At 38.6% G+C, this 12,889-nt stretch overlaps 1 protein-coding gene across 25 annotated transcripts in view; it reads right to left on the bottom strand.

Moving 5' to 3' along the window:
• The window catches only part of CARMIL1 (capping protein regulator and myosin 1 linker 1), a 317,278-nt gene that overhangs the window by 55,630 nt on the left and 248,759 nt on the right, over positions 1-12,889 (bottom strand). For all 25 annotated transcript variants that reach the window (XR_014809747.1, XR_014809753.1, XR_014809754.1 and 22 more), the window contains exons 28-29: positions 11,191-11,278; positions 7,986-8,135 (exon numbers count right to left, since the gene is read on the bottom strand). Coding sequence is in view for 13 of the 25 variants with exons in the window: in XM_084967588.1 (XP_084823714.1) it covers positions 7,986-8,135; positions 11,191-11,278 (238 nt within the window). In the remaining 12 variants the exon portion in view is untranslated. The remainder of the gene's footprint in view (positions 1-7,985; positions 8,136-11,190; positions 11,279-12,889) is intronic.

Genomic DNA, 12,889 nt, shown 5'->3' with positions numbered 1-12,889 from the left:
AACGATGAAATGGTTTCTGCTTTATGAAGTCCACAGGCCATTAGGGTTCTATGTTTACTTTAATTCAAGAGGAAAGACAACGTTACCTTTTATAACTATTATTGTAAGTATGTCAGGTAAAGCTCAGAAGAATCATTGCTTCTAATCTGCAAGTCAGATGCCCAATTTGGATGCTGTTTAGGAATGAATTGACTAGTCACCAGTGATTAATGTTCTAAGTCATTTTATGAAGGGGATTTACTAAGCCCTCCCCAGATTCTTCCTTGGTTCATACTGGGAGCCTGGGGACTGCTCTGTCACCTGTGGGGGAAAGGCAGAGAGCGCTTATCCTTCCAGAAATGACTTTAAAAGGGAGTGGGAGGAACAGGGGTCTCCTGGGGGACTTATGAGAGAGGTCAAGGCTGTGTCACACACTTTATTTTCATCATCATAAGACAGATGTCTAGGGAGCTCCCTGGAATAGGGCCTCTGTGAATGTGTTCATGCCAGTTAAAAATTAGGAGACAGGGAGTTCCCGTCGTGGCGCAGTGGTTAACGAATCCGACTAGGAACCATGAGGTTGCGGGTTCGGTCCCTGCCCTCGCTCAGTGGGTTAACGATCCGGCATTGCCGTGAGCTGTGGTGTAGGTTGCAGACGCGGCTCGGATCCCGAGTTGCTGTGGCTCTGGCGTGGGCCGGTGGCTACAGCTCCGATTCCACCCCTAGCCTGGGAACCTCCATATGCCGAGGGAGCGGCCCAAGAAATAGCAGCAACAACAACAACAACAACAAAAAGACAAAAAGACAAAAAAAAAAAAAAAAATTAGGAGACAAACTCTCAGTCCTGAAAGAATGAGATCTGGAATGTGCTTCTGGCATTTCCACTTGGGACTGTCCAAAAACTTCCTAGCAGCCTTTAGGAACATACATTCTATTTTATTTCTTTTTTTAGGGCCGCATATATGGCATATGGTAGGGGCCGAATCGGAGCCACACAGTTGCCAGTCCACACCACAGCCATAGCAATGCGGGACTGGGATCCGAGCAGTGTCTTTGACCTACACCACAGTTCACGGCAATGCTGGATCCTTAACCCACTGAGGGAGCCTAGGATTGAACCCGCATCCTCATGGACACCAGTCAGGTTTGTTTCCACTGAGCCACAACAGGAACTCCAGGAACATACATTTTATGTGAACTATAGCTCTGAAATTTAGAATTTGGAAATTAAGAGGTTTTCATACATTGCTTTCTCCTGGTTAAAAAGTTAAATCTCGGAGTTCCCATCGTGGCACAGCGGAAACGAATCCGACTAGGAACCATGAGGTTGCAGGTTTGATCCCTGGTCTTGTTCAATGGGTTAAGCATCCAGCGTTGCCATGAGCTGTGGTGTAGATTATGCAGTTTGGATCTGGCGTTGCTGTGGCTGTGGCGTAGGCTGGTGGCTGCAGCTCCAATTAGACCCCTAGGCCAGGGAACCTCCATGTGCTGTGGGTGCGGCCCTAAAAAGACCAAAAAAAAAAAAAAAAGAAAGAGTTAAATCTCCGTTCTCCAAAATGACATCAATATGAAAATGATGTTGCAGTATAAAATTGTAAAAGAACACTAACAATTCGGACTTGAATGACCTTCTGCACAAGTTAATGTCAGTGCAATTATTTTTAAATGAGATACTGACTTAATAGTCTGTGCTTGGCAACACTGTTAATAGATTAGTTCAATTAATAACGGCTGGTACAAGAAAACGAGATGATGAAAAAGAAATAGTACTTTGGCCAAGACAAATGGATCTTCACTGAATTTTAATCTATGTGAAAAAGCTTAAAAATTATATATGGAAATTTGAGACTGAATTTGCTAGGAGAAAATAATAATTATGTTGAGAAAGGAGTCACAAGATGTATTCTGGGGAGTTCCTGCCATGACTCAGTGGGTTAAGAACCCGACTAGTAGTATCCAGGAGCATGGCCCCCCTCGGTGGGTTAAGGATCTGCCGTTGCTACGACTGTGGTGTGTCAAAGATGTGGCTCGGACCCCGAGCTGCTGTGGCTGTGGTGTAGGCCAGCAGCTGTAGCTCTGATTCAATCCCTACCTCAGGAACTTCCATGTGCCATGGGTGCAACCCTAAAAAAAAAGTATTCTGTAATGATTTGAGCCTTTAAAAATTCTTTTCCTAGGAAATAGTAAGCAGACAACCTCTTCTTCTGCATGAGATCTTTTGATTTAAAACTGGTGCCACACTCACAAAAATAACTGAAAGAATTACAATTAGCGAGCTAGTTCTAAGGAGCAGGCTGGCTCGTCACCCACTTGGCACATTATCCAAAACCCCAAACTTCTGTACATTTTTAAAGGTAGTACACTGTAACACACCGACAAATTAAATATGTAGAGATTACCAATCAGTAGAATGAGAAGTGTATCCTTTAATACCCCAAGGGCCAATGACAAACCAAAGTTGAAAGATACAGTTGGGAATATTGACTTCCTAAGAGCACTTGATTGCAGAAAAAGAACAGATGGTCTGTGGACAATAAAGATTCCAAGTAAATACACATTTCGGCTTGACACACAAGGCATATGTGTTGAAATGATAAGAAGTACACAGGAAGGCTAATTAATCACTGTCATCAACAAAATAACACTTGGAGAGGCACAGAATGTTCCAGGTAAGTCAAAAGCGGACAGATTCATTTCTAGCAATTAGGTAACAACTGAATGTGCCAGATTTTTGACACAGTCACTTCCAATAATGTTGAAAAACTAGGCTTACATTACGGTTACACAGCACGCTTTCTTCACTTGTGTTTCTGTTCATACATTAATTGAACGTGGAATTATTAAGCAGATATTTTGCATAAAACAATGCCGTCTATTTAAATCTAACCCCAAATTTAATTCTGATCCTAAGACATATACCAGACATGAAATAAGTATATAGATTAGAGCCAGCTGGTGTAAAGATGCATCACCCAACTGCCTGCTTTTGGGGGACCTTAGACCACCTAGGTCGAGTTAGTTAACGTTTCCATATCTCGGTTTCCTCATTCATTAAATAGAAGATATGAACAATACCTATCATTCATAGGTTGTCATGAGAATTAAACAGGTTACTATTCTTAAAGAGCTTAGACTAGTGCCCAGCGTGTCACAGGTACTGTATAAGTGTTAAATAAATGAGTAGGAAGACTTTTTAAGCCATCTGATTTTCAGCCCTGGAGTTAAAGGGAGTCAGAATCTCTGGGGCTATGAGAGTAGATACAGGTTGAAAAACTGCAGGTTATTCTAAAAGTTCTTGTTCTACCCGGCCCTCCCCCAACCCCCACTAGATTACCTCTTAGTTTCTTTCTAGTTAAAAGTAAGCAAGGCAAGGTAATTATGTGATTAGAGACAGAGTTTTAAAAAATGATCCCCCTTTCCGCCATTCTGTTTCAGAAAAACAGGCTTTCTTTCCAACTTTATGAAATGAAGGTTGAATCAAAGTTCTGAGTCACCCTCCCAGGACATGAGAAGCCCATTTGATCATTCCTGTTTCGGCCCTCACACAGCCTAAGTTATTATTTTTCTTTTAATAAATTATAATATTTTTTTAACTCCATGGATTTTACTGTATTTGTAGTAAACTATCATCACAACCCAATTTTACAGCATTTCCATCCCGGACCCCAGCCCATCCCTCCCCCGCACAACCTGTCTCCTGTGGAAACCATAAGTTTTTCAAAGTCTGTGAGTCAGTTTCTGTTCTCAAAGAAGTTCGCTATATCCTTTTTTTAGATTCCACATGTAAGTGATAGCATATGCCATTTGCGTCTCACTGCCTGACTTCATTTAGCAGGATAGTTTCTAGGTCAAAGGGTAAGTTTAACAGGTGCTAAGTGCAGATTTTCCTTCTAAGAGATCCATCATACAGATTATTGTTTCCATGCCCACAAAGGCAATCCTTAAATTCAAACGAATGTATATTTCAACTTTTAACTTATGGCCCTGAACCATCCCTAGTGTGATTCTAACTATTGGCTCTTGAAAGAGACTTAAGCACTGACATAGAATTGACTTTTGGACAGGGAGAAATGAACAAAACCAGAAATCTATTCAGGAACAGGGGCGGGGGGGTGGGGGTGGAGAAAGAGGCCCAGCATTTCACTAAGTCTGTTAAAGAAATGTTCAAAACTGGATTTAGTAGATAACACGAACATCACAGATAGAAAATGCCAGGATCTGTTAACAGTCTCGAATCTATAAGTAGAAGATTGGTGATGAGTCAGAGTTACTTTGGAATGCCCTAGAGAAAATATCTCAGGGATTTGGGCTACAAACAAACATTTTAAGTAATAAAGTTATAGCATCTCCCAGAGTAGTCACCTTCAACAGTGCTCTGACTCCATACGTGGCACAATTTCTATCTGCCAGGGTTGTGTAATTCCAAGGGGCAAGGTTGTATGCATGCACTTAGAGGTTTTTGAGAATTTTCTATGCAACATTATCTTGTATCCTAACTTCCTGAATTGATCTAAATGCAGCCAATGAATATGCATAGGCTCATTTAGAAAACCATCACCAATTAATTGCCTCTCCTTTTGAAACATGAACCTCAAAAAGAAAAAAAAGATGTCTTTTAAGAGCCCCACCTGCTACATACGGAAGTTCCCAGGCTAGGTGTCAAATCAGAGCTATAGCTGCCAGCCTATACCACAGCCACAGCAATGCAGGATCCTCACCCCACTGAGTGAGGCCAGGGATTGAACCCGTGTCCTCATGGATACTAGTTGGGTTCATTACTGCTGAGCCACGATGGGAACTCCCCCAATTTTTTTCTAAATGACACCACATGAGGATCACAACTTGGTAATAGGTGTCAATGAGAAACAAAACTAATCTGCTACTTTGATGATGAAAGGTGGCAGTGCAAGTAATTTAAAAAGGTCAGTCTGGAGTTTCTGTTGTGGCTCAGCGGGTTAATAACCTGACGCAGTGTCCATGAGGATGTGGGTGTGATCCCTGGCCTTGCTCAGTGGGTTAAGGATCTGGCCTTGCCACAAGCTTCAATGTGGCTCAGATCCATTGTTGCCATGGCTGTGGTGTAGACTGCAGCTGCAGCTATGATTCAATCCCTAGCCCAGGAACTTCCATATGCCACAGGGCATAAAAAGAAAAAAAAAATAAAAATTAAAAAAAAAATAAAAAGGTGAATCTAACACTCTACTCCTTTTCAATCGGCTGTAAGTTTGTATTTCTGACTTAGGGTAAGAAGCCCAGAACTCAGAAAACTGATTTTCTTTAGGAGAGGTGTTCTTGCGCTTGAGGTAACTGCCACTTGTGCTGTCTTGGGGTGGCTTAGAATCAAGATAGGCTGGTAGCAGAAAGGAAATCAATACAGTGCAAAACTCACTGGCTTGTGCTTTTGACACAAACTATTAAAGTAACATCAAACTTAGTTGGGGTTTTCTGCCAGTTAATTCTTTAGCCCCATTAAAACCATGATTCAAAACAAAACTTTTAGAACTGAAAATATACTATTTTCATAGCTTAAAAATTCTGCCCAAGTATTTGTTTTCTTTACAAAGAGCTCTGTCTTAACACGATACTCATCAGCCGAGGCCCCACTTCTGGTCCTAGGATTTAACAAGTGCTTGTGTCAGGAATGGCCCCAACTGCTTGCTTCCTAGCTGTCTGAACTAGAAAAGACCACCCTTCTAACTTGGGTCATGAGTGAAGTTCAGAGAGGTCTCCAACTACCTGTGACTCTTTCAGGGTCAAGGCAACAGGACCATTTTTACAAAACAGAAGTCACTCAGTGCTGGGTGTGCCTGCAGCATGGTTTGCCTTTTGGTCCTCGTGGCCATCCTGCATCTGCATTTTTTTTTTTTTTTCTTTTTGTCTTTTTGCTATTTCTTGGGCTGCTCCCGCGGCATATGGAGGTTCCCAGGCTAGGGGTCCAGTCGGAGCTGTAGCCACCGGCCTACGCCAGAGCCACAGCAACGCAGGATCCGAGCCGCGTCTGCGACCTACACCACAGCTCACGGCAACGCCGGATCATTGACCCACTGAGCAAGGCCAGGGACCGAACCCGCAACCTCATGGTTCCTAGTTGGATTCGTTAACCACTGCGCCATGACGGGAACTCCTGCATTTTTTTTTTAAGTGCAAACTTCCAGTTATAAGATAAGTCCTTCTGGTGTCAAGTACAACATGATGACTGTAGTTAACAATACTGTATGGCATATTTGAAAGTTGCCAAGGAAGTAGATCATAAAAGTTCTCATCACAAGGAAGCAATGGGTGGTGATGATGTTAGCTTAATTGTGGTAATCACTTCATGATATACACATATATTGAATCATAATGTACATCTAAAACTAATACAATGTTAAGTCAATTACATCTCAATAAAAAATAAATTTTAAAACATGATTCTTTTCTACCATCATCACCCCACCCACTTTTTTTAAGGAGAACCATTCTTTCCCTTTCACATAACAAAAGCAAATCAGTTAATCAAACAAAAACAAACCAAGCTTATATTTTTTAAAACCATCTTTACGGGAGCTAAGCCAATCTTTCTTAACCAACACTGCATCATCTGAAACCACTTAACTTACAAACTCAACAAAATTCATTTTACTAACTCATGCTTCCTATACCCCTTTCCAACTCAAACACAACCAGATCATTCTGGCAGGAAATATGGCATGTAGAGTTAATTTTAAATTTTTAATTCTAATCTATTTTCTACTATTCCTTTTCTTTTATGGTTAGACTAAGAGATTTCCAGGATAATTGCCTATGATAACACAGTGTCTAATGTCCCAAAATAAAAACAAAATTTAAAAGAGAACACCATCTTTAGTTACACCAGAATGTTAAAGATATATTTTAGATCTAGTCTCCTTGCTAAGATGTATTTTATTTACATACTAATCTCCTTGTATGAGGGTTTTATGTGGAGTGCATTTAACATTTTATTCACAGGTTTTAAAAGATGATAATAATGAACTACTACTTAAAGTATTCTTTTCTCTTCTAGGTTAGAAAAATAGTATTAGTCACATCAGATCTTTGGTTTTGAAAGCTAAAAACAAGTACCATTCCTTTACAACTAAAATCAGAAGCTGATGTAGAAATATTTGTGCACACGAGTTGACCAAACCAAGTCTCACCAGCACCCTCTCAAACGATAAGAAATTACTAAAAATGAATATTTCGGTAAAAGATAAAAATATTGAGTGCAGAAGTATTCACTACTGTTTGTATGGTAAAATGAGAACTACACCAGTGATACAAATTTCAAAATAATGAAATAAGGACACCAAATTTTCCCCAGAAAAATGGAGTATCAACAAGCAGAACACTCTTGTTTTATGGCCAGATAGATATACCATGTCGATGCACTGTATTCCATTTTCTAAAGCACATTAAGTCAAGTCAGTTAAAGAGAATATGAACTGAAAAGGAAATGCAAATCTCAGAGGGTATCCATAAATTGGGTAAAAAAAAAAAGGAAGAAGCAGGAGATTTAAAACAACAATGACAACAAAAAAACCCTAAAGACCAACACAAAGAGATAGTCAAAAGTCTTTCTCCACATTTTTTTTAAGGCTTATTTATTTAAAGCTATTTTCCGGTCACAAATGACCAAGGTAAATAAATAGTTTCTCCTCCTCAATTTAGGAACTTTTTTTCCCCACTTCAGGGACAGATCCAAGTGTCATGTGCACTGCAATTTTCACACGTTTTCTTTTCAGAGGGCGGGGTGGGTGGGGGTACCCTTTAAAAAAAGTTTTGCAAAATTACAAGTAAAAAGTGAGTTATAGGGCCTTCATGGAAACATGAAGATTACGTTTTATCAGTTCCATTAAGAGACATCATACAGCAACAAGTTTCTGAAAGAACCGTCTCTGCGGGCAAGTTTTACTTGGTCTGGTTTGCAAAGGTTGAGATTTAAAAAAAAAAAAAAAATAGCACATCCATTGAATGGGATAACGGTGTCGCCAAAGGAAGTGTCTTACCATACAAGTATCCAGATCTTCCAAACGCTCAATCTCTGTGAGCTCCTCCACTGTGATGAGGGAGCGTTTAACTGGCTTCTCCTCAGCCAGCTCGAGCTCTACAGAATCTTGTTGAGGAAGGGTCTTGCCACGTTTGCTGAAATGGTCAGCCTACAAAGTCAAGACCCAAACAAGGAGAGATGAATGCACAGAGGCAAGGGAAGAGCAGGTCAGCTGAATTCCAGAAGATAATTGTGTCTGCACGTGATCAATGACGATTCTTAAGAAACTCACACTCAAGGACGTTACCTCTTTATCATCTTTCTTTGGAGAGTGAAGTATTTCAAATAAGAAATTACCAAACCTTCCTTTAAACATCTTTTGAGACTTTGTTTTTTGAAAAATAGGTGATTCATAAACCTTTGCCATGTTCATGTAAATATGCAATGAAGTAATTATGTATTTTTGTTTTCCAAAAGATGCATTATGAACATTTTCAGGAAGCTGGTGTGACTTTTTTTCAGTTTTTAATCTTCAATATAATCATAAAACTATATCCATCAGGAGGCATTACAGCCTTCTGTACAGAGAAGCAATTTTATTTATACACTGTTAGTAGGACAAGGAAGAGTCACTTCAAGTCACTTTGCTCTTATGATGAGGGTAAAGTAAATTAAAAAGTGAGATATAATGTCATTGCCATTGGCATTACTCATAGAAATACAAGGGAAATTTAAACAAGAAAAATAATTGACACAAGGCAAATGAGACTGCTTAGTATACAAGAAAATAAGAAGTGTGCTTCTGTTCATTTTATTACATATTTCCTCTAAAAGAACTTTGTTATGTATCTAGTGCTCAGAAATATCTAATGAGGGGAAATAAACTGATCCTACCCTTCATTATTTTTAAAGGGCTGAAAGGAGAAAAATTGCTAACAAAATTTTAATTATTGCTAGCTTTCATTTTTTTCATGTTATAAATCTATTTTACACAGCATATTAATGACCAGTGCTATGCTTTAGGTAAACCTAAAAAAAGTAAATGGTAAGCGATGGACTAAACTGGGTCAAAATTAATAAGCTCTAGTGTTGAACTGATTCATCACCAGGAACTCTTGAAGTGATGAGAACCAGTTGACAATTCCATGGGATATTAGGGAACATTTCTAAACTTAAGTTGAAGAAATCAGAATGCCTTTGAAAGTGGTGTTTCATTTTGAAGATACAATTTCTTTCACACAACAGTTAAGCTCTTTTCTTACAATCGAAGTCAGCAGTAAGAAATTCAAAACAAAAGTGCATTCACAAACTTTTTCAATTATAAGAAGAAAATGTCAATACTTTGAGTTACCAAATTCTTCAAAGGACAAATGCAAAAAAAAAAAAAAAAAAAAAAAAAAAAGGGAAAAAAATTCAGACTTTCAGTGTAGTTCTCATGTTCAGCATACTGACACAATATCCAGTATTTGTATGCTCAAGTAGGCATTTTGAGGCAGTCCCTGGAGCTATAGGTTATCAATAAGCTATTTTTATAAAGGATGCTTTATTGACTTTGTTCCTGCTTATTAAAAAAAAAAAAAAAAAGGTTTGAATTGTAATCTGTAAACACACATAGAGCTCTTTATTTTGCCATGAACTACGAACTAGTGTGGTGGGGAGATGGGGGTTAATAGATGCAAACTATTACATTTAGAATGGATAAGCAATGAGGTCCTAGGGTACAACACAGGGAATTATATCTAATCTCTTGGGATAGAACACAATAGAAGATAGTATAAGGAAAAGAATGTATATACATATATGACTGGGTCATTACGCTGTACAGCAGAAATCGGTACAACACTGCAAATCAACTATAATTTAAAAAATATCTGTGGGGATGAACCAATTTTTTACATTTCCAATTTGCTGCAAACCAATATATGGATAAACTATAATAAAAATGAAAAAATTTAAACACCAGGTATTTGGATATTACTGCCATGTCAAATTGTTCTAGAAGTTTCTCCACGCTTCCTCTTAGTTTCTGACTGACCTTGTTGTGGACTCATAATCAGTCATTAGTGGGCCAGCTCTAGTCCATGGGCAATACTCTGAACAGGTAGAAAGGTCTAGCTTATCTCTTAGATTTTAGAGAAGAGTAATATATTTTCCTCAAATGAATTTTTCGAAATACTCATTTTGTCTGCCTCCTCAGAAGAAGCTGTTGCTGTTTCTGTTATTATTAGTGTTCTCTACCATCACCCAATAATTCAATGTCATAAACTGAGCATCTCCAGCCCACACAATTAACCTGACATTTTTCTCTGGAGAAAACACTGTTGTAACTTGTTTGGGAGATCTCTACTGCATCACACTGTTGATATTTTATTTTGAGACACAAGATATGGCCAGTTATAAAACCTTCATCTGTGGCTCAGAGGACTTCCTGAAGTTAGAGAAACATGTTTCTGAGATATTTTTCATATGCACTGATATTGGAAATAAAGTTTTCTCCCTGGATATAGGACCAGTCTCTAAATAAAGAAAATTTATTTTTTCACCTTGGTTATATCCAAAAGGCCTGGCTGGGGACTTAGCTGCTATCAATCACTAGAATGTGTCCATTTTATTTTTATACTTTCTTTGGACTCCAAACATTCCAATTCTGCCATGTTTTTAAGAATATTCCATTATCAAATAATCGTATCAGAGAACAACAAAATGAGAAAAGAAAAATTAAATACAGGTGAGCCTTGAACTACATGGGCCCACTTATAGGAGAATTTTTTTTTTTTCCAATAGTAAATACTACGGTACTATGCCATCTGGGTTAGTTGGACCCTTGGATGTGGAGAGCCAATTATAAATTGGATTTTTGAACATAGGGAGGGTTTCCAGCCCCCACCTCCCCAAGTTATTCAAGGGCCAACTGTAATCTTAAAAAACAAATCTCAATTTTAAACCTCAGTTCCAGCATCATCTATCAAAACTGTTGACCTATATTATAAATGAACATTTCTGGATACCATTACTTCTTTGTTTGCCATTCCCTCCGGAGAAATTCTAGCATGCTCTAGAACACCTGGAAGCAATGAAAGAAGAGGTGGAAAGCCCAGATTTTAACCCATAAAGCTGCAAAGGAGTAAAATGTCGAAAAGAAACCACATCCCCACACTGGAGGCTGCCCTGCATCACAGTAGATGGAATCAGGGGGTCTTGTGCAAGACATCTATGGCACTCACCAGTTTATGATGGCAGTGTGAAAGTGCATCCAGAATTTCGTCCACAATTCGATCAGAGAGGAAGGAGGCCACTGTCAACTTCACTTCACTATGTGAAAATCAGAAGGACAGAGTAGCATTTTTATTTGGGCAAGGTGAAAAAAAACATCATCCATCATTGGTGCTATGTTGATACGGTCAACTATAATTTTGTTTCTGTCTTTGAAAATGGAATACAAGAATGTGCGAACAGGGCTAAGGATTTCCAAAAATAAGCCTTAAACAGTACCATAAACACACAGGTAATAGACTTTCTTTACCAATTTCCACCTGCCTTGCAATTTCAAAACTCAAGATTTAGTGGGAGAAATGAAAAATATCTGGATAAAAACAAACTTAATGGGAACCACATGTACCACATGCTAAGGAACAATTCATCCATTGACATAAATGAAAACAAACCTGGGCTGGAGTCAATTAAGAAAATCTAGCCTGGTTGTGAAGCCTTGGTTATTTCTTTAATATGCATATCCTCCACCTTTTAAAAAGACTTCTTAACCAACCAAATAGTAGCATAGTGACCTGCTTCTGCTCTGACCTGCCATATTACTTTGAACAGTTACATATTCACTATTCTCTTACCTTTTATGAACATAATTCCCAAACTGTTTAGTTCTAGTGCCTCTTCCTTCATCTTAAAAAGATGCTCAGACAACAGAAAGTGGCTTGTAGTTTTCACTAAAAAAATGACTCAGCCACTGAAGTTTTGGTCAGAAGGCTGGTATCTTAGTTCCTATTTTAGCTATTTGGTATTCCCCAAAATTTAACTTCCATGTGTGTCTTCAGTCCAAATAACCTTCCCTAAGTATACACAGGCACAAATGTGCATAAATGCACAACACATGGAGAAGTAAATGTACTGGAAAGACATATACCCACATTCCAACATTGTCCCATCAGGTATCTGTTTTTGAAGTCAACAGTTTAAAGGAGTAATCAAAATAAAGTTATTTACTCCTAAAGTTGCAAGTGTATTTGTGTAACAGGGAAAAACCTTTCTAACAGGAAAGCAACAATTTGCATTGACACTTCTCTGATGACAGGAAGAGAAGGGAAACACTAACTCTTTGATGCATATAGTAAAATGTTCCTGACCTAAAAAGAAGGTTTTTTAATTCCTGACTCTGAAATAAGGTCTATTTGGTTTCTCTAGTACTTTATCATTCCCCAAACGTGTCCACTGATAAGAATCATCCGCATGCATGTCTTATTCAAAATATAGATAACTAGTTCCCACTCCAAACCTCCAGAGAGGCCTGGGAATTGGACATTAACAGAAATTTCTTCTGATCCCTTTAGGCATGTTTGGGAATTCTGCGTCCTCATCAGACTCTAGAGTCAGTGGTTTGTTTCTCTTTCCCACCCCACTGCCTGTCTGAGGTGGGGAGGGGTAGTTTATTTCCAATTTCAAGTAGCTTCAAAAAAGGATTCTTAAAAACACAATTATTTTCTAACATCTCAGGACTGTTCTATCATTTTGCTATACTTCCCCTTATTGACAGAACTTCCAGTTTGCAAAAGTTTTAAAGAAATGATTCAACTTAGCCTAGGTGTATACATTTTCTTTCTATCAGCACACAGTATGTAAAGTGTTATGAAAAGCCAAGTAAGAATTTAGTGGGCATAGAATTCACTGAAGAGAGGTCTTCCATACTGCCTC

Source organism: Sus scrofa, chromosome 7, assembly GCF_054392235.1.
Source record: "Sus scrofa isolate SSC_HxYL_T2T_F1_AM1 chromosome 7, Sscrofa_HxYL_maternal_Yorkshire_Landrace_v2.0, whole genome shotgun sequence".
NCBI lineage: Eukaryota > Metazoa > Chordata > Mammalia > Artiodactyla > Suidae > Sus > Sus scrofa.
Note: the sequence above shows the minus strand (reverse complement) of the source record. Positions and strands in the feature narration are given on the sequence as shown.